The sequence below is a fragment of the Octopus bimaculoides genome, chromosome 26, assembly GCF_046866305.1.
Source record: "Octopus bimaculoides isolate indiv1 chromosome 26, ASM4686630v1, whole genome shotgun sequence".
In the NCBI taxonomy this organism is placed as follows: Eukaryota; Metazoa; Mollusca; class Cephalopoda; order Octopoda; family Octopodidae; genus Octopus; species Octopus bimaculoides.
The window spans coordinates 10,899,019-10,920,028 of NC_142953.1; the positions used below are offsets into that span (position 1 = coordinate 10,899,019).

General features: G+C 36.7%; 1 protein-coding gene across 2 annotated transcripts in view; it reads left to right on the plus strand.

Moving 5' to 3' along the window:
- The first annotated feature begins 1,268 nt into the window (after positions 1–1,268).
- The window catches only part of LOC106881685 (uncharacterized), a 580,809-nt gene continuing 561,067 nt past the window's right edge, over positions 1,269–21,010 (plus strand). The window contains exon 1 of one of the 2 annotated variants that reach the window (XM_089342776.1): positions 1,269–1,520. In XM_089342776.1, coding sequence (XP_089198902.1) covers positions 1,382–1,520 — 139 coding nt within the window. In that variant the 5' untranslated portion in view covers positions 1,269–1,381. Of the gene's footprint in view, positions 1,521–4,252; positions 5,954–21,010 lie in introns of those variants that run through there. The other variant, XM_089342777.1, reaches the window with a different exon arrangement.

Below are 21,010 nucleotides of genomic sequence, written 5' to 3' on the forward strand. Positions count from 1 at the left end.
AGTTAGGTTCATTCTTGTTATTTGACTTCGCAAATAAGATAATGTGAAGCAAGCTTTTAATTCACCTTTCTTATGTCCTTTGGAATGACAGGCAAAATCCGGAGAAAGTCTCCTAATAGTACAAGGGTAACAGCACCATTCATTAACCTCAGAATTTCTTAAATCTTGTTACCTTCAATTCAGAAATTTCAAAGGCTTTTTGTTCACCATCGTGCATTCATATCAAACTAGCTGGACCCGTGAAAAATTCACGGAAAACATAAAAAATGTATGCATCTGTAAACAGTGTACTGGTACCATGAGAAATATTTGTATATAAGAAAGGCGGTGAACTGGCAGAGTCGTTAACACGCTGGACAAAATGCATAACAGCATTTAATCCGTCTGTACTTTCTGAGTTCAAATTCTGCCGAGGTCATCTCCAACTTTCGAAAGGCGGCAAGCTGGAAGAAACGTTAGCACGCTGGGCGAAATGCTTAGCGGTATTTCGTCTGCCGTTATGTTCTGAGTTCAAATTCCGCCGAGGTCGACTTTGCCTTTCATCCTTTCGGGGTCGATAAATTAAGTACCAGTTACGTACTGGGTCGATGTAATCGACTTAATCCCTTTGTCTGTCCTTGTTTGTCCCCTCTATGTTTAGCCCCTTGTGGGCAATAAAGAAATAAGAAATATTTGTATATTATGACCGGCTGTCTTTATGTTCTGAGTTCAAATTCTGCCGAGATTGACTTTGCTTTTCGTCCTTTCGGAGTCTATAAACTAAGACCCTCCCTACAAAAAATACAGGCCTAGAAAAGTATATTGTGACAGTTACAGAATATAGAGAGTAATATAAAACACCAATGACTTTATAATCCAACCAAAATATCTGTTACACAAACATAAATAGAATCACTATTTAACCTTAAAATACATCGTGCATATTCAAAGAACCTTAATGTACAAATTGAAATGCAAAAGAACGAGAGATAATAAAGGGATTTACGAATGAAAGTTTGGTAATTCCGTTTATTTCCCCCACGTGACACTTATTATTGCAAACATGTTTTAACTAACTTAAACTATACACACACACACACAAATACGTCTCGAGTTGTAGCTGTAATTCAAAGGGGCCAGCCTTGTCATATTCTGTGTGAGGCTGAATCTCCCTGAGAACTACGTTAATGCTATGCATGTCTGTGGAGTACTCAGCCATTTGTGAGTTAATTTTTGTGAGTAATGAAAAGTGAAATTGACATCCAATATTTACTGTGTGTATGTATCCATTTATGAACTTTTCTTTGGATTTATGTATCTACTGTCTCTCTCACTTTCTCTTTCACTTCGTTTGTGTCCCTCTTCTCTCCTGCTTTTGATTTAACAATGTGTATATGTATCTATGTATCTATTTCTCTTGCGATGTGATAAACATTTAAAAACACAAAACGAACACCGTCACCACGCACTTCCTCTCTCTCTTCTTACTTCCTCTCTGTCGCTTTGCCATTTCCTGGAAGTAAGTGTGATGCACACAACAGGTACGTACAAGAACAAAAAGCTTATTAATATTATTGATGACGGTAATAATGAGACAATACCTCTTTAATACCTGTCCCTCCTTGATATTATACAAACTAATGTATCATTGTTAGCTAAGTGCAATGGCAATTTGAAGGTAGAGTGGGCTGTTCTTCCTCTTGGAGGTAAAGTTGGATCTGTACATGAAAAAGAAACAGCCAAAGCTGTTTTTTCTGTTGACACAATTTGGCATATAACAGATTAGTGTAAAGTGTTTTGCCAATTGTTGTAGAAACATCAAAACAAAAAGAAAGAAAATTTCCCCCCTTTGATATACACACATACACACAATCTTTTCGTCTATAGCATTGTGGGTAGCAATTTAGGTTCGACGTCCATAATTACACACATAGGTCATGGCATCCTGTATCCTCTGAAACATATATCTTGGGCTTCCTGTCTGACTTTGTTTTGGCATACATATCGGCATACGGGTGAATCCAAAAAGAATACAAATTTTTAAGGGGTACCCTATCTTCTTCAAGTTCTAGTACACTTTAGCAAATTCTTCAAAAAAATCACCGTCCAAAAAAAAAGGTAACTCTCATATTCTTGTTTCGGCCCATTTTTTGTTACATATACTAAACATAATTATAGGTACTTCATTACGTTCAGGAGCGTTAAACATTCATTTGTCGACATCGATGACAACTAGAAAATCTGTAAGTTAAGTATACCGAAAGCTTCTGGCATTAGAATTCATTTCATGAAATATTTCTCGCAGTTTTGAAATAAAACCTGACGTGTTTGGGCAGCTTTTGTTGCGACATTTTGCTTCGTTTTCTGTGGAGGCTTGTGAAAACCAATTCTGCGAAATTTTGTCTTGGCATAAATCTATTTTAACTAATATTTCTGCTCAAAATGTATGTATGTATGTATGTATATGCATATATCAGACGCCATGATAATCTAAAGTGTAAGTATAAGAGATGGTAAACTCTGCATAAGGAATAGACAACCACCATATATATACATACATACATATATATACATATTTGTACATATGTATATATATGTACATGCATATATGTATATATATATGTGTATATGTATATATATATATATATATATATATATATATATATACGTGTACATATATGTGTATGTATGTATATGTGTGTATATATGTATATGTGTGTGTGTGTATGTATACATGTATATGTATATATATATATATAGCCACTAAACCTTTTTTTAATTTTCTCTCCCTGTTTATTTCTGTGTTCCTTTCTATCAAAGAGCGCCGGCTCGAAATGTAAAAGACTTTCTCACTTCCCGAGCGTCAAACTAATACATCTTTTGTTGTTTACACACCCGTCTTCGTCCATTTTTTTTTTGTAAATTCAAACTATATATATATATATATATATATATGTATGTACATGTATATGAATATATATGTATGTACATGTATATGAATATATATGTATGTACATGTATATGAATATATATGTATGTACATGTATATATATATATATGTACACACACATGAATATATGTATGCATGTATATATGTGTATGTCTATAAATACATGTATATGTATATATGTGTGTGTGTGTGCGTGTGTATAAGTATATGTATATATATATATATATATATATATATATATAATACAAAGAATTTATATATGCATGTATACACACACACACACACACATATATATATATATTCTCTTTATACATACACACGCTAATACACGACCTATGTTATAATCCCCACTCTTGTTTATACAACGAATGGGGCAAAACTAGCCGGTATACAGCACTTACTCGGTATTACCTGTATCTTTGGGTTTGATTGAATCCAATACACTTCTTAACATTATATATATATATATATATATATATATATATATATATATATATATATATATATATATATATATATATGCACTCACACATATCTATCTGTATACAAACGCACATTGTTTTTTTTAAGTTATCGTCTGCTTAGCCGATGAGTGGTTGCGGATATGTGTAAGAGAGAGGGAGAGACAGAGAGAAGGAGTGAGAAAGACTGAGAGATACAGCAAAGAACGAGTGTCAGGTAATGAAAGAAGAGAAACGGGGTGTATGTATGTGCGTAAAAGACATTCGAAAATCAAACTGGAAGTGAGAATAGAGGAACGAGAGGGAGAGAGAAAGAGAGAAAGATTATGACGTAAGGTGGGGGAGGAGCCAGCACCTCGGTAACAGTGTCTTACAAGAAAATGTAAGCAGACAGAGACAGACAAACTGACAGATGGACAGACAGACAGACATACAGATAGGTAGATAGATAGATAGATAGACTGATAGATGGATAGATGGATAGATAGATAGATAGATAGACTGATAGATAGATAGATATATAGATAGATAGATATATAGATATAGATAGATAGATGGATAGATAGATAGATGGATAGATATAGATAGAAAACAGAATGATAGACAAGGAGTACACGATACAATATGTATGTGCATGAATACGTTTGTGTGTATCATACACACATTTTTCGGCAGAATTATATATATACACACATATATATACATATATATGTATGTATATATATATATATATATGTATGTATATATATTTCTGTAGTTCACACGTGTTTACATGCAAACTCACACACATGCATGCGTAAACATCCATCCATTCATGCACACAAATACATACATGCATATATATATATATAGTGAGAAAGAGAGAGAGAGAGAGAAACGAGGAAGTCGAGGAGTAGTTGAACAAAAGGAAGAGAAGTAATGAGTTGAATATAGTGTATATTATAGAGGTGTTAAGTCAGAGAAAAATCAAACGAAGTATAAGTGAAAGAAAGATAGAAAAAGACAGGAAGAAAGATAGGCGAGAAAGAGAAAGCTATTCTAAAAGGAAGAAACCAGAGGCAATCATGAAAGAGAAATACAGAGAAAGAAGGAGATAGTGAAAATAGGGATAGTTATAAAGAAAGAGAGAATTATGCAAGAAGAAATAGTGATATATACGTGTGAGGGTGCGTGGAATGAGAGAATGAGATCGAGAGAGCGAGAGAAAGAGGATAGTGATACATTTGAAGGAAAGAGAGAAAAGTGTGAAAAAGAGAAGAAAAATGGATATATACAAGAAAGTATGATGAAAACTGGGAAGAAAGTATAAAGGCGTGAGAGGGAAAGACAGAGAAGAGATATGGTATTGAAAATTGTGGAACGGAGTGAAGACATGTGGTAGAGAGAAAGAGATAGAGAATAGATGGAAAAAAAAGTAATGTAGAGTGGACATGAATGGGGGAAAGAGAGAAGTAGAGAAGAATATACTGGAAAAAAATACAAGAGGAAAGAGAGAGAGAGAGAGAGAGAGAGAGAGATGAAAAGAGAAAGACAAAGACAGAGAGAGAGAGAGAGAGAGAGACAGAGATGAAAAGAGAAAGACAGAGAGAGAGAGAGAGAGAGAGAGAGAGGGAGAGAGAGGGAGAGAGAGACAGAGATGAAAAGAGAAAGACAGAAAGAGAGAGATGAAAAGAGAAAAACATTGAGATAGAAAGATAAAATGTGAGAGGAAAGGTATAATTGATAAACTGGAAGAAGTATGATAGAGAGAAGGAGAGAGAGAGAGAGAATGAAAGTGAGAGAATGAAAGTGAGAGAAGGAGCTCGTAAGGGATTTAAAAACTGAAATAAAAAGAGGAAGAACTAGGCATAAATTTATATATTGATAGAAAGAGAAAGTAAGAGTGAAATAGAGAGAGAGGAGAAGAAAATACGGGCTCGTGGAAAATTCGGAAAAAAGAGGAAAAGAAAGAAAGCGGAATAAATTGAAAGTGAAAGAAAATGAGTTAAGTGGAGAGATGAAATATAAATAGGTAAATATAAAGAGGGACAGAGAGAGAGAGAGAGAAATAATGATAGGTAGATGGATAAAGAGAGAGAGAGAGAGAAATAAATATAGGTAGATGGATAAAGAGAGAAAAATAATGATAGATAAATGGATATAGAGAGAGAAGAGAAATAGATAGATGGATAGAGAAACAAATGTGATCAACACGCAGAGTGAGAGAAAGAAAGAGAGAGAGAGAGCGTAAATAAAGAACGATGGATAAAGAGAGAGAGAGCGAAAATAAAGAACGATGGATAAAGAGAGAGAGAGAGAGAGACAAATAATGATAGATAGATACTTAGAGAGCGAGAGAGGTAAATAAAGAGAACTAGATAGGTAGAGAGAGTGAAACGTAAACCAAAACATTTATTATCTTTGGTGCTGACTTGATTTCCCCTTCTCATCCGCCATTGGTATATCATGGCGGTAGTTGTGGTGTGTACACGCTGAAAGCTCTACGAATTCGTTGATTTTTAACTATTCTAATCACTACCAAACGTTTATTCAAGTGAACTGGCAATGAGCGGGACACCTCAAGGTAATGTTTTATTAAAATATTTGGTCAAAAACCACACGCATCAGAGATTTTATTCTTAAAACATGATCGTAAGGTAGAGCGAAAATAAAAAAATAAGGTTCGGTTCTTGGGAAAAGTGAGAGTAACAGACTGTGAGAGAGAGAGAGAGAGAGAGGGTGATAGATAGACGGACAGAGAGAGGCTGAGAGAAAGAGAGGGGTGATAGATAGATAGGACAGAGAGAGAGAGAGAGAGAGAGAGAGGGCAAGAGAGGCTGAGAGAAAGTGAGAGATAGAAATAGAAAGAGAGAGAAAGGGAGAGAGAGACTAAATGTAGTGGTTTTGTGTATTTGTGTGTAAAAAAAAAAAAGGAGTTTCTTCGAAAGTGATGCACAATATAATTCTCAACATGATGACATGCACGAGGTGACCGATTTTGTGATTTCCACCTTAGCATTCATATATTTACATACAAATGTGCTGTACACACACACGCGCTGGTAACGTATGTACATTACATACACACATCCGCGTGCGCACACATCCGCTCATCTATTTACTTGTATGTATGATGTATGTATGTATATACTATATACACACAGGCCTTCCCAACTTATCTACACACATTTGTGTATAGTCTGTGCTAAGGCAAACACACACACAAAACATAGTATGCTTACATGTGTTTGGATTCTTAAACACGCACCAAACATATACGTATGGGCCAAAAAGCAAGCTTGTGTCGCTCAACATGCTAGAAAAAGCAACTAAATCTCCATTAAATCATACCCCCTTCGTTTTAAACAAGGACGCAGTTTCAGAGATGACCTAGGGTTAAATAACTAGAACAACATTATATGTATGTGATTACATGTGTTTGGTTTCTTAAACACGCACCAAACTATTTCTAGCAAGCATGCTATTTCAACATGCTAGAAATAGTAGCCAAATCTTCATTAAATCATACCCCCCTTGTTTTAAATAAGGACGCAGTTTCAGAGATGACCCAGGGTTAAATAACGAGAGCAACATTATATGTATGTGATACATCCGCTAAAGGTATACGAAACATATAGACATGCATATGTATGGTTTCTTAAATATATATATATATATATATATATATACACACAGCAGATATATGAAGCATATAAAACGTATTTGGATTTATATATACATACACCAAATGTATTAAATGTATAGATATAAATATACGCACCAAACATGAACATACATGTAAATAGATTCTTTATACGTACTCTGAACATACATGTAGTACACACGTCTGGATTCTTATATAGACACATCAAATATATACACCAAATGTATATATACCTGTCTAAGGATTCACGCACTCATATACACACAAACACGTGTGTATTAGTTCTTAAAAGCACACATGTACACTATATACACATGTGTAAAGATTTTATATCCGAATACATTATGCATGCACACCAAACACATACATGTGTATAGGATTTTCCACTCACCAAGCATATATATACATACATGCGTATGGATTCTTCTGTATACACGCCACTTTATACGTGCATGTATACGGATACTTATAAATAAATACACATCGAAGCTATATAATGTGTATGGATTTTTAAATACACCAAACACACACACACACACACACACACACACACACATTACAAATATATTTGATCGGTAGATGATGTTAGGAAATGACTCGAGTGTTAGTTAATAAGGTCCATGCAATCAGCTCGTCTTTTGACTCGTTTTATAACTTCTGCCGATTAAAATGAATGAATTAATCAATCATATATATATATATATATATATATATATATATATATATATATACGCACACACATACATACACGTGCATTGGTTCTTATATACATATACCAAACATAAACATATGTATGGATTCTTAAATAAACTCGTCAATCACAAATACATACACCTGCATGGATTCGTCTATCCCTATGTATATATATATATATATATATATATATATATATATATATATATATATATATATTGTTGTACTCGGGGATGGTCATATTGCCAGTTTAGACAATAAAAACACACGCACTGTATATTTGGTGTTAATTTGCTTCAGCTTTATATTACATTTACATTACATTAATCCTATTTCGGCCAGAGTTTAGTATATATATATATATATATATATATATATACTCAAACCAAACACGTGTATGGATTCTTGTATACACACCCATCTATATGTATGTATGTATTCTTATATGCATACACACACAACATATATACATATATACATTCATCTATGAATTCTGCAAAACACCAAACATATACAAAGCATATATGTACGTGGTCGCAATAGCACCAAATTTCCCTCGCATCTGATTCGCGATGTATGAGATAAGGAACGACACATTTGATAATTTATTACCAAATACTCCTGGAAAAACGGGATGGTCGTGGTTAGAATGCTTTACTGTTGTTATTATTATTAGCTTTATTGTTATTATTGTACATCTGCTCATTCAAGAATGACTTGGTGTTAACATATAACTATGAATTCGTAAATGCAAACACTAAACATGTCGGAATTTTTAAACACGCACACAACCATTTGTGTGTGTGTATATGTATGTGTCTATCTATCTATCTACCTACCTACCTATCTATCTATCTATCTATCTATCTATCTATCTATCTATCTATCTATCTATCTATCTATCTGTCTGTCTGTTTATGTATGTATCTATCTATATATACACACACACATACAACATAGGCACATGTATAGAAACACTCTTCCTTTTATATACGATGTATTATGCCTGTGCTCTCCAGTTGCAAACTAATACATCCACCCTCCGTAAATTACGTAAATATGTTACCGTGTGGGGGTACACACGCACGTACTATATATATATATATATATATATATATATATATATATATATATATATATATATAGATAGATAGATAAATAATTATTTGTGAGTGTATGTGTATATGTATGTACATGTTTGTAGGAAAGAGGTACACAACTGTAAAAATCCGGGGTGAAATGAACTTCATACAAAGGATGTAGAGTTGGCTATGTTATTCTAAGCTAAAATTAACATAGATCGCTACAATGAATTTCATGTTTTACGGATTTTTGAAGCAGTCAGTTTAATAAATGGATGTATTTGTGGTGTCTGTGTGTGTTGTATATTTATGATATATGTATGTGTGTTTTAAGATTCTTCCGAAAGGAATTTCAGCATGTAGCGTGAATTGTAATCTCTCTATAATGTATACAGACACATGCACATATGTATGTATGTATGTATGTATGCGTGTATGTATGTTATCAATCAGTTTCATTTCTGTATTTCTTGTCCATAGAGAAAGAGCCGGACTCTATGTATGTATGTATGTATGTACGCGTGTATGTATGTATGTATGTATGTATGCATGCCAGCCACCGCATCAACGTCATAAAATATATACAGATGTGTTCGCGTGTATATATATACAAACTCTCATCATGATACATTTTAAATTGTGTTGAGGATTTGCACTTACCAGCAGAGATCCTCAGTGTTAGTGCAGCCTAGCTTTTGTAACCATCTTTGAGGTTTCTAGCTGTGTGCTGTTCATGTGTTGGAATGTAATAATTATTTTCTTGATGATATATGTGTAATGATTGTATTTTTGTATTGTTCGAAAGAGACAAGACTAGCGTGACTCCATCGAAGGATGTTTTTGAGGACTCATCATGAAGTCGTTTCAAATTTGGCAATGCTATCTTGGATGCGTGTCGATGGTGCTTGTGTGTAGCCGATTAGGGATCAATGGTTAGTGGTTGCTATCTCTCATCTGTGTGTAATGACAGTGAGTATGTCATTGATGTATAAAGAGCAAGACAGTGGTGGTGGCGGTGGTGGGCAAAACAAAATCCTAGAATACACCCTGTTTGACACAGTGATTGAACAGAGATTTACACTCCAGACCTGATTGAAAACCTTGTTTATGTTAAGGGCAACAACACTTGTTTTCACGAAATTTCTCAATGATGAGGTTGCGATGGCGAGTGACACAGTCTGCATCCAGTCCAGTGGTTTTTGATTTCTAAGAAGGGAAAGAAATTCATGGTGATGGAAAAGGTTGTTTTTAATAATGACCGCTTTCATCACCTTCAGAAGGGTTGCTTCTTTGAGAATAGGACATTGTATAATTGTTTTCAAAGATCAGGCTAAATCTTTTATCTTTTACTTGTTTCAGTCATTTGACTGCGGCCATGCCTTTCAGTCGAACAAATCGACCCGGCGATGTATTTTTAAAGTATAGTCGTTATTCTATCGTTCACTTGTACCGAACCGCTAGGTTACGGGGGACGTAAACAACACCAGTTGTCAAGCGGTGGGGGGGGGGGGGATAAACACAGACATAAAGACACGCACACACGACAGGCTTCTTTCAGTTTCCGTTTGCCAAATCCACTCGGTCTTAAGTCGGTCCGAGGTTATAGTAAAAGACACTTGCCCAAGTATCATGCAGTGGGACTGAACCCGGAACCATGTGGTTGGGATAGCAAACTTCTTACCAGACAGCCATGCCTCTGTGTAATAGAAGATTGATTGAAGAATTTGCTGAGTATAGGGTCTAGCTTGTGGGTGCATGTTTGGAAGTTTATGGCCGGTACATTTTCAGTGGTTTTGTTGGTTTGAAGTGACTGGAATGAAGTATTTTGAATTTGGCTTCTATGTGTGCATGGTGTTTGAGCCTAATTAAGTAGAAAGGGATAGTTTTGGGGGTGATTTACCTAGTGTGTAAAGTATGAAGCTGAAGTTAAGTGGGAATGAAATATGGAGGCTTTCTCTGCGGGAGAACTGCTTTTAGGACCATTACAGTTGAAAAGTGTAGGGTAGATGGATTTTACAAAGTTGGTAGTGATCTTTTGGCAAAGGACTAGAAGGGTTAGTTGCAGTTTTGGAGGCAAGAGAGCTTATATGATTTATGGAGGAATTGGGTCTTGTAATGAGTTGCGATGCTTCTCCAAACATTGTAGGCTACATTCTTTGCATGACTGCTGTTGCATGTTTACAAATGAAGTACATAGGAGGATTTAGGGTTGCAAGTTTTTGTTGTGTGAGATGTGGAGGGACATGCTAAACAGGATGGTTTCAATCACTTACCTATCTGTTTCTAGTGGGTTAGGGGTGTAGCACATGCCATGGAGACGATGTGTGAGTGTTCAGTTTTTGCTGAATGACCTGCACAAATGATTTGTTTATAGTGATCAAATGTATGTGCAGTACATTAGCTCACTCCTTCCATTAATTCAACGTTGCCTGTAAAGGTGTGGAGGTGCAATGGCCCAGTGGTTAGGGCAGCGGACTCGCGGTCGTAGGATCATGGTTTCGATTCCCAGACTGGGCGTTGTGAGTGTTTATTGAGCGAAAACACCTAAAGCTCCACGAGGCTCCGGCAGGGGGTGGTGGGGATCCCTGCTGTACTCTTTCACCACAACTTTCTCTCACCCTTTCTTCCTGTTTCTGTTATACCTGTATTTCAAAGGGCCAGCCTCGTCACACTCTGTGTCACGCTGAATCTCCCCCGAGAACTACGTTAAGGGTACACGTGTCTGTGCAGTGCTCAGCCACTTGCACGTTAATTTCACGAACAGGCTGTTCCGTTGATCGGATCGACTGGAACCCTCGACGTCGTAAGTGACGGAGTGCCTGTAAAGGTGCATGGTGTACCATATGTCAGGTGTCGAAGTGATCACACAGCAACTTGAGATGAAGTGTTTTGCTCAAGAACACAACACACCACTCGGTGTAGGAACTGAAACTACGCTCTCGCAATCGTGAGTGCAACACCCTAACAACTGCTAGGCCATAGCATAGAACAAGTAGAACTCCAAATAGTTAGCTAAGCTGAGGTAGAGGGGAATTGTGTAGTATGTTGGTGTGTGGTGGTTAGTTGTGATAAGGTAGTAGTTGGATGATCTGATAATTGCAGAGATGATGTTGATTTAGTAGAGGCTGAGTTTCAAGATGAGAAGAACTGGAATTGTATAATGGACGGGACTAGCTGATGCAGAGAGTTGAAGATCGTGAAAGATTTTGCAGGGAAGATGATGGAGATATGAAGTAGGTGGGCCTTATACCACTGGTACATGGATAAGGGTGACAGGAAAATAAGTGATAAGAGTATGAGAGGTCAATGTGTAAGACAGGCACTGCTAGCAGACTAAGAAATGTAAATGTATACCTTTTTACCTTTTATTTGTTTCAGTCATTAGACTGCGGCCATGCTGGGGCACCGCCTTGAAGAATTTTAGTCAAACAAATTGACCCCATTGCTTATTTTTTAAGCCTGGTACATATTCTGTTGGTTCTTTTGCTGGACTGTTAAGGGGATGTAAATGCATCAACACCAGTTGTCAAGCAGTGGTAGGGGACAAATGGACACAAAGATACACACACACGCCTATATATGATGGGCTTCTTTCAGTTTCTGTCTACCATATCCACTCACAATGTTTTGGTTGGCCCAAAATATAGTAGAAGACACTTGTGCAAGGTGCCACACAGTGGGACTGAACCTGGAACTATGTGGTTGGGAAGCAAACTTCTTACCACGCAGCCACGCCTGCATCTATGTATGTGTGCATGTGTATATATAATATGGGTGCAGGTATAATGTGTGGAGAGAGAGAGGGAGAGAAGGTGATAGGTGGAGAGATAGACGGAGGAAGGGAGGCAGTCAATTATAAACATATTTTGGAAGAAATTAAATCATGTCATATTTGAAAAGTTATTTGAAAAAAAATGAAGATTGTGTCATAAAAATGAGAATCACCAATTCAAAAGGTATTTAAGCAGTTCAAAGTGTAAAACAATGTTTTATATTTGTCCCTATAAAACAAAGTTCATATCAAATGTAAACTGAGAAATATGTTTGCATGAGGTAAAGTGATATATATATGTGTGTGTGTGTGTGTGTGTGTGTGTACATATATATATATATATATATATATATATATATATATATGAATATATATGTATACACACACACGCAGCTTTGGAACCATGTGGTTTGGGGCTTGCATGAACACTGGCAGCTGGTGTTTTATTCAACAGCTGTGAGTTAACCAATACCTTTCGAGTGAGATTGAGATTGCTAGGCAGAAACTAAAGAAGCCTGTTGTATGTATTTCTTTTATTCTTTTATTTGTTTCAGTCATTTGACTGCGGCCATGCTGGAGCACCGCCTTTAGCCGAGCAAATTGACCTGAGGACTTATTCTTTGTAAGCCTAGTACTTATTCTATCGGTCTCTTTTGCCGAACTGGTAAGTTACAGGGGCGTAAACACACCACCATCGATTGTCAAGCGATATTAGGGGTGGGGTCAAACACACACATACAACAGGCTTCTTTCAGTTTCCATCTACCAAATCCACTCACAAGGCTTTGGTCGGGCCAAGGCTATAGTAGAAGACACTTGCCCAAAGTGCCATGCTGTGGGACTGAACCCAGAACCATATTGATGGTAAGCAAGCAAGCTACTTACCACACAGCCACTCTTGCGCCTATTATTTTTTTGTTGATTTTTTAATGTCAAATAAACATTTGTATATATTTGTTTATATGTATGTATGTGTGTGTTTGTGTGAATATGTTTATATTTACCCTCATCTTCGTGTGTATTCTCTGACTGGAAGCAACAGCCTTGCTGTCAAAATTCTGCCCGAAGTCAACTTTAAAAATATATCTGGACTTCTTGACATGTTATGTGATCTTTGTAAACGCAAGAGTGACTGCGTGGTAAGTAGCTTGCTTCCCAGCCACATGGTTCTGGGTTCAGTCCCACTGCGTGGCACCTTGGGCAAGTGTCTTCTACTATAGCCTTGGGCCGACCAAAGCCTTGTGAGTGGATTTAGTAGATGGAAACTGAAACAAGCCTGTCGTATATATGTATATATATATATGTATATATATGTTTAGGTATGCATATATATATATATATATATATATATATATATATACACATACATACATATGCACACGCGTTTATACTTGTGTGTTAATATATAAATGTTTGTATATATATATTTATATATATATATAATCTGAAGTGTACAGTATTATATATCCATCACGGCTGATTTTACCAATCAGTTTCTCACTAGGGGTATAATGGAGTGTTAGGTAACCTTATGCTCATCAGAGGTAGCTGGGCAACTGTGTCTGTGTATATATCATCATCATCATCATCATCATTTAACACCCATTTTCTATGCTGGCATGGGTTATACAGTTTGACTGGGATTCTGTTTTGGCCTGGTTTATACAGTTGGATGTCCTTCCTAATGCCAACTACTCCACTGAGTGTACCAGGTGTCTTTTACCATGTCGCTGGCACAAGTGCCTTTTGCATGTCACAATATATATATATATATATATAATAATATTAGGGACAAAATCCAAAATTACAGGTAAAAACTCAATTAAAATCAATTTATAAAAAATTAAAATTAAATTGAGCTTTATAGATAAAATATATTTATTGTGCTTTTAATTGTTAATTTTTCTATATGTGATAGTGGATTTTCATCGATGAGTTCTTGAAACTTGGTTATTTTCCCTAAAACTATATATTATATATATATATATATATATATATATATACACACACAGGGTGTAACAGGTAAATTGGGACCATTCAAATAGCTTTAATATAATTGGTATGACTCGGAAAAATCAAACAGTGCAAATTTTATGTTTATGCCAATTTATTGTGGAGTGTTTAGCACTTATTTCAGTTCAAAGTGACTGTCATTTGCTTTCTTTACCAGTTTAAGCCATTTATGAAATGATGCCACATGCGTTAACTATTTCTTCCTTTTTCATTTTACTGAATGCTTGCTTGATTGATTCCTTCAGTGAAGACACACAGTTGTGAGAAGTTGTGTTGGATGTTGCTTCAGTTTGCCCCGTAGCCTAAACACACACACATTTTTAAGTCTAGTGAACGAGAGGACCAGATATCTTTAGGGACAAACATGGGCAATTCCTTCTTCAAAATTTCTTGTACTCTTTTTGAAGAATGGGCTGGTGCAGAGTCCTGTATAAACATGACTCGACTTGCATCATAATGCTTCCTAATCCAAGGCAACAAAACTTCTAAGATTTTGAGATACTCTGCTGTGTTGATTTTAAGAACTGCTTCAATAAAAGGAGGAACTTGCAACAGTTCCAAAATGGGTAAATGTTCAGCAAATCTCACAGTGTCTGGAGCCTGCTGAACTTTTTGTGTGTTTCATTTTGTGTGTATTTCACCCTTATTTTTAACTGTTTTCCATCTACCCAACTTTTGATTGCTATGGTTTGGTATCCCAGCATAGTTTTTCTATTGCTTATGCCGTCTGATGCTCTGTCATCAAATTTTGCTCAGCTAACTCCTCTGTGGATGACTACCAGTATACTTCACATGTACCACTTGTTTATTTTCCCATGGACAACCTTTATGGATTATTCCTTGAGGATTATCTTTTATGAACCCCCTTTTATAGTCTGTTCCTTATGGATCACCTTTGTGGATTAATTACCTCTTTTGGATTACTTACCTCTTATGGATCACATTTGCGGACTACCTTTAAGGCCCACTTGTTATGGATTACCACCTATTATTAACTTTCATGGATCACCTTTTATGGATTGCCTTTTCTATGGAGACCCTTTGTGGTCCACTTGTGGACTTCACTACCAAAATGGCTGTGTGTAGGCAGCACTACCCACTCTCTTTTTTCCTACTCAATTTTGCTTTAGCTTTGCATTACTCTTGCTTTGCTTTTCCTACTCCTGTGGTCAACTCTGGACCACCCTGCCCTATGGGATAACTTTTCCTGGACAGCTCTACTTCACCTTATTTTCTGTCCTTGCCTGCGTGAATACTTTATCATATTTCATTTTTTTTTTGTTTTATTTGATTTCATTTTGTGTTTTTCGGTTTTTGTTCCTTTGTACTCCAGTAGAACACTTAGGAAGGTCCCTCTTCTTGTGGACATTCACCATAACCCTTTTGCACTGTGCATTTCTATCCCTTGATACTCCATAGCTTATTCTCTTCCAGTATTTTTGGGTGGTTGACTTAATGATTTAATCAGGGTTATGATTTCGATTCCTAACGTTTCTTCCAATAAATTCTGGGGTTGATAACAATCAACTAAAAATTCCTCAAGGTGGTGTCCCAGCATGGTTGCAGTCTGAAACAAATAAAAGATAAAAGATATCTTAATCTCTCATGATTAAAATCTAGGAATTCAAACAATAAAAAAAGAAAAGAAAGGGAAATATGTCAGTTACATGGGTGTGCTGAGTGTGAAACTCATTTAGTACCTCACAGTTTTGTTGGGAGTGAAAACAGTAGTTCCAGACACAATTTCATCACTATTCAATATTGATCCGACCATATATATATATATATATATATGTCCCTTCCTCCTTGTTCCACTTCCTCCCTCCACCATCCTCTCTGCTCTCGTGTGACCTGTGGTCAACTTTCTTTTCACTCCAGCCGCTGTGAAGGCAAGACGAACTACTAGCGTTCTACCTCAGATTCGCGTTTGGCCGTACGGCTTTTGAATGTTGTTTTCACTGTCCAATTTTTCCTGTCTTGGTTTGTGTTTGCCACCTTGGAATCCTCTGTGTAGTGGGTTGATCCACTACTCAGGAAGAGACTATTCTAGAGTACGTTCTGTCTTATCTTCGAAACGTCTAGTTAGAATAGAGACAGCTGATGAATGGATATTCCAAGTGGCTTTCCGTTTTCCTATGTGTTCGTTCCGTTGTCTGTAGTTCATTGTTCTAACGTCCTGTACCCTGATATGCATATATATACACATGTAGATGTAAGTATGTACATATATGTGTGTATACATGTATATATATTCTTTGTATTATATATATATATATATATATATATTCTCTGAGTGGTTGGCGTTAGGAAGGGCATCCAGCTGTAGAAACTCTGCCAAATCAGATTGGAGCCTGGTGTAGCCATCTGGTTTCACCAGTCCTCAGTCAAATCGTCCAACCCATGCCAGCATGGAAAGCAGACGTTAAACGATGACGACGACGACGACGACGATATATTGAGTTCTAACACCAGATTATTAGTGTCACTAAGCTTAAGCAAAATATTAAAATATATTCATACAACAGACTTTTTTCAGTTTCCATCTATCAAATCCACTCAAGGCTTTGGTCAGCTTGGAATTGTTGTAGAAAACGTCTGCCCAAGGTGCAATGCAGTGAGATAGAACCCAACCCATGTGGTTGGGAAGCTTACTTCTTACCACCATGCTTGCCCCTATGTGTATATATGTGCATGTGTGCATGTGTGTGTGTGTGTGTATTTATGTGTTTAAGTATGTGTGTATATATATATATATATATATATGTACACTTACCTGAATGTATATCTTCATCTCTCTCTCTCCATCTATATTTTCTGTATTTCTCTTCTTTATGTGTCATGTTTGGTTTATCTGGGCTTGATAAGATAACACTCTCTTGGTTAGATAAGATAACACTGTCTTCTTTAAAGATGGGCCCAATCTCAAACTGTTAGTCTTTACTCATCTCCCACTAACATATGCTCATGTTCTTTATCTTCACCCACAATTGTCATTTAGCAATGTGTATCCCTTATGTATATATATATATATGTATATACAAAGTTTTAAATTTTTACATTTAAGAAAGAGACTTGACGCCAATATCCATATGAATGTATTTAATCTGATGTTAACATTTCTGTATACAGCTATATTTGACAATTAAGTATAAGTCAAATATATCAGTTGCCATACACTTCATCAGGAATAACTTTCTTTGGACCCCCCCCCCCCCAAAAAAAACAAATAATGAATTAATCAAACAAAAATCAAAACTTCAAAATTTGAAAATCCATACCATATTACTAGCGTTAACCAGCCTAAAATCTCCTGCTATATTGGTAACGATTACATAGTTTACTTTGAAAAATTATATATATATATTTACTCACACACACATACAAACTGGCACTTTCTCAGTTGTTTTTATGTCATAGTAAGCTCGTATTAAAAGCTTTGGAATTTTACAGCCTCTTTTGACATGTATGTTTAGCCTCTTTCCTCAGGTGCCTTGTTCAAGCTCATCTCTGTACAAAAGTATTCCAATCATGACTATGTATGTGTGTGTATATGTTTGAGTGTCTGTGTTTGTCCCCCCAACATTGCTTGACAACCGATGCGGGTGTGTTTACGTCTCCGTAACTTAGCGTTTCGGCAAAATAGAACGATAGAATAAGTATTAGGCTTACAAAGAATAAGTCCTGGGGTCGATTTGCTCGACTAAAGGTGGTGCTCCAGCATGGCTGCAGTCAAATGACTGAAACAAGTAAAAGATTAAAAGAGAGTATCCCCATTTTATTCTCAGTCATTGTATCAAGCACTGCATTTGTAATTTGACGGAGTTATGGTTGCTATTTCTAACAGGTCGAGTCTGAACAAACAAGTCTGTTCTGCTGACTCGTCATTTAGGCTGTGTGTGCGTGCGTGCGTGCGTGCGTGTGTGTGTGTGTGTGTGTGTGTGTAGCATGGATTTAGTTGCCATTGTTGTGTTTAGCTCAGCTATGGTCAACTTTGCTAGAGTGGACAGATTTATGAATGAATTCTTTGTTACTATAAAGTGTCTTCACTTCTTGCAGCCACACACACACACACACACATACTTGCATACACATTGACACACATTGGAGCACAAATTCACACACCCACTGACTCTAGCATTCATTCAGTCTTATGCACACCTACTTAGAGGCAAACAGAAAAGCACTCTTAAACACAAGCACTACGCGTGCACGCGCATGCACACACACACACACTCACAAAAACATACACACACACACACACACTTATACTTACTCACAGATATACAAAAGGCACATGCCACTCACATTCAAACAATGATCATACACTCAAATGGTCATTCACTCAAGCGTATAAATGCATTGACATATGGGGAAATACAGACTTGTGTGTACCAGAATGTTTGCAGATATATATGCACACAATGGTGCCCCCCCCCCCTCACACTGATACACATATTCTTTTACTTGTTTCAGTCAGACTGTGGCCATGCTGGGGTACCACTTTGAAGGAAGATTTTAGTTGAATGAATTGACTACAATACTTAATGTTTTTTTCTTTTTTTAGCCTGGTACTTATTCTATCAACCCCTTTTGCCAAACTGCTAAGTTACAGGGGTGTAAACACACCAACACCAGTTGTCAGCAGTTGTCAAACAGATGCATTCGTGCGCATGTGCATGCACACACAACCACATGCACGCGCACACACGCACGCACACACACACACACACACACACACACACACACACACACACACAGCTACGACAGGGTTCTTTCAGTTTCTGCCCACCAAATCCACTCACAAGGCTTTGTTCAGCCCAAGGCCATAGCAGTAGACACTTGCCCAAATGTACAAATCTTTTCAGCCACCAAATATTAAAAAAAAAATTATGAAACTTTAATACGAACAAGTAAAACAGTAAGAATCAATCCATCTTTGCAAATATCTTCTGCATTTGCGTAGCTTGTCTCAGATTTGATCCAGTAGCTTTGTGGATGGATTAGAGACCAAAAAATTGACTGCAAAGCACATGTTTAGTAAAATTGTGTTGTACACTTCTTTATTACTAACAGACATTCCAGCTTGCTTAAGCCATTCAGCCATCCAATCAACTTGCCAACAATCTAGCAATCTCTATTCATCTGTGTTTGTATCTATTTGTTTCTGTCACTCTCTTTCTTTCTTTCTTTCTTTCTTTCTTTCTTCCCTTTCTTCCTTTCCTTCCTTCATTCCTTCCTTCCTTCCTTCATTCATTCATTCATTCCTTTGTTTCTTGCTTGCTTGCTTCCTTTAACTCTTTCTTTCTTTCTTCCCTTTCTTCCTTTCCTTCCTTCATTCCTTCCTTCCTTCCTTCATTCCTTCCTTCCTTCCTTTGTTTCTTGCTTGCTTGCTTCCTTCAACTCCTTCCTTCCTTCCTTCCTTCCTTCCTTCCTTCCTTCCTTCCTTTGTTTCTTGCTTGCTTGCTTCCTTCAACTCTTTCTTTCTTTCCTTCCTTCCTTCATTCATTCATTCATTCATTCATTCATTCCTTCTTTCCTTTGTTTCTTGCTTGCTTGCTTCCTTCAACTCTTTCTTTCCTTCCTTCCTTCCTTCCTTCCTTCCTTCCTTCCTTCATTCATTCCTTCCTTTGTTTCTTGCTTGCTTGCTTCCTTCAACTCTTTCTTTCATTCTTTCTTTCATTCTTTCTTTCTTCTTTCTTTCTTTCTTTCTTTCTTTCTTTCATGAATGAATTCCTATTTGTCTCAAAAAGACGTATGTCTGTCTGCCTGTCTATATCTACTACACTGTACAAGTGCTCTTGCCTAAGGTGTCACACATTCAGACTGAATCCAGAACCATGTGACTGGGAAGCAAACTTCTTACCGCACAGCCACACCTGCATCTGATATGTTTATATATATATATATATATATATATATATATATTCTTCTTTCTCTGCCTACTGTCTTCAGCGCTTGACATTTTTATAGAGAACCCATTTCTCGTTGGCAGTCACCATTCGGTCCAAAAAAAGATTCATTCGTAAGACGTCTGAGCAAAGAAAAGCACACATTCACTCACTGCGCGCGATGAGACTCAGAAAGTTTGCGAGGAACCCATTGACCCAATTTGTTGACTTTTCTGATGGCACGTAGGTGTTGATGAATGATTGAATCACCAAATCCAAGCCCCTCTGTTAGTTCCTCAACAGTTATCATGGGATTTTGTTCCACCAGGGTTTGCAGGACATCTTCATCAAGGTTTGTCTTCAAAGCTGTAGTTTCCGGCTTAAAACTTCTGAAACCACTGTTGACGCTGGCTTATGCTTATCGTCTGATCCCCATATACTGCATTAATACTTCTTGCACTTTCCGTTGTGTTGTTGTCTTCATTGAACTCATAAAGCAAAATATGCCGAATGTGCACTTCTATTATAG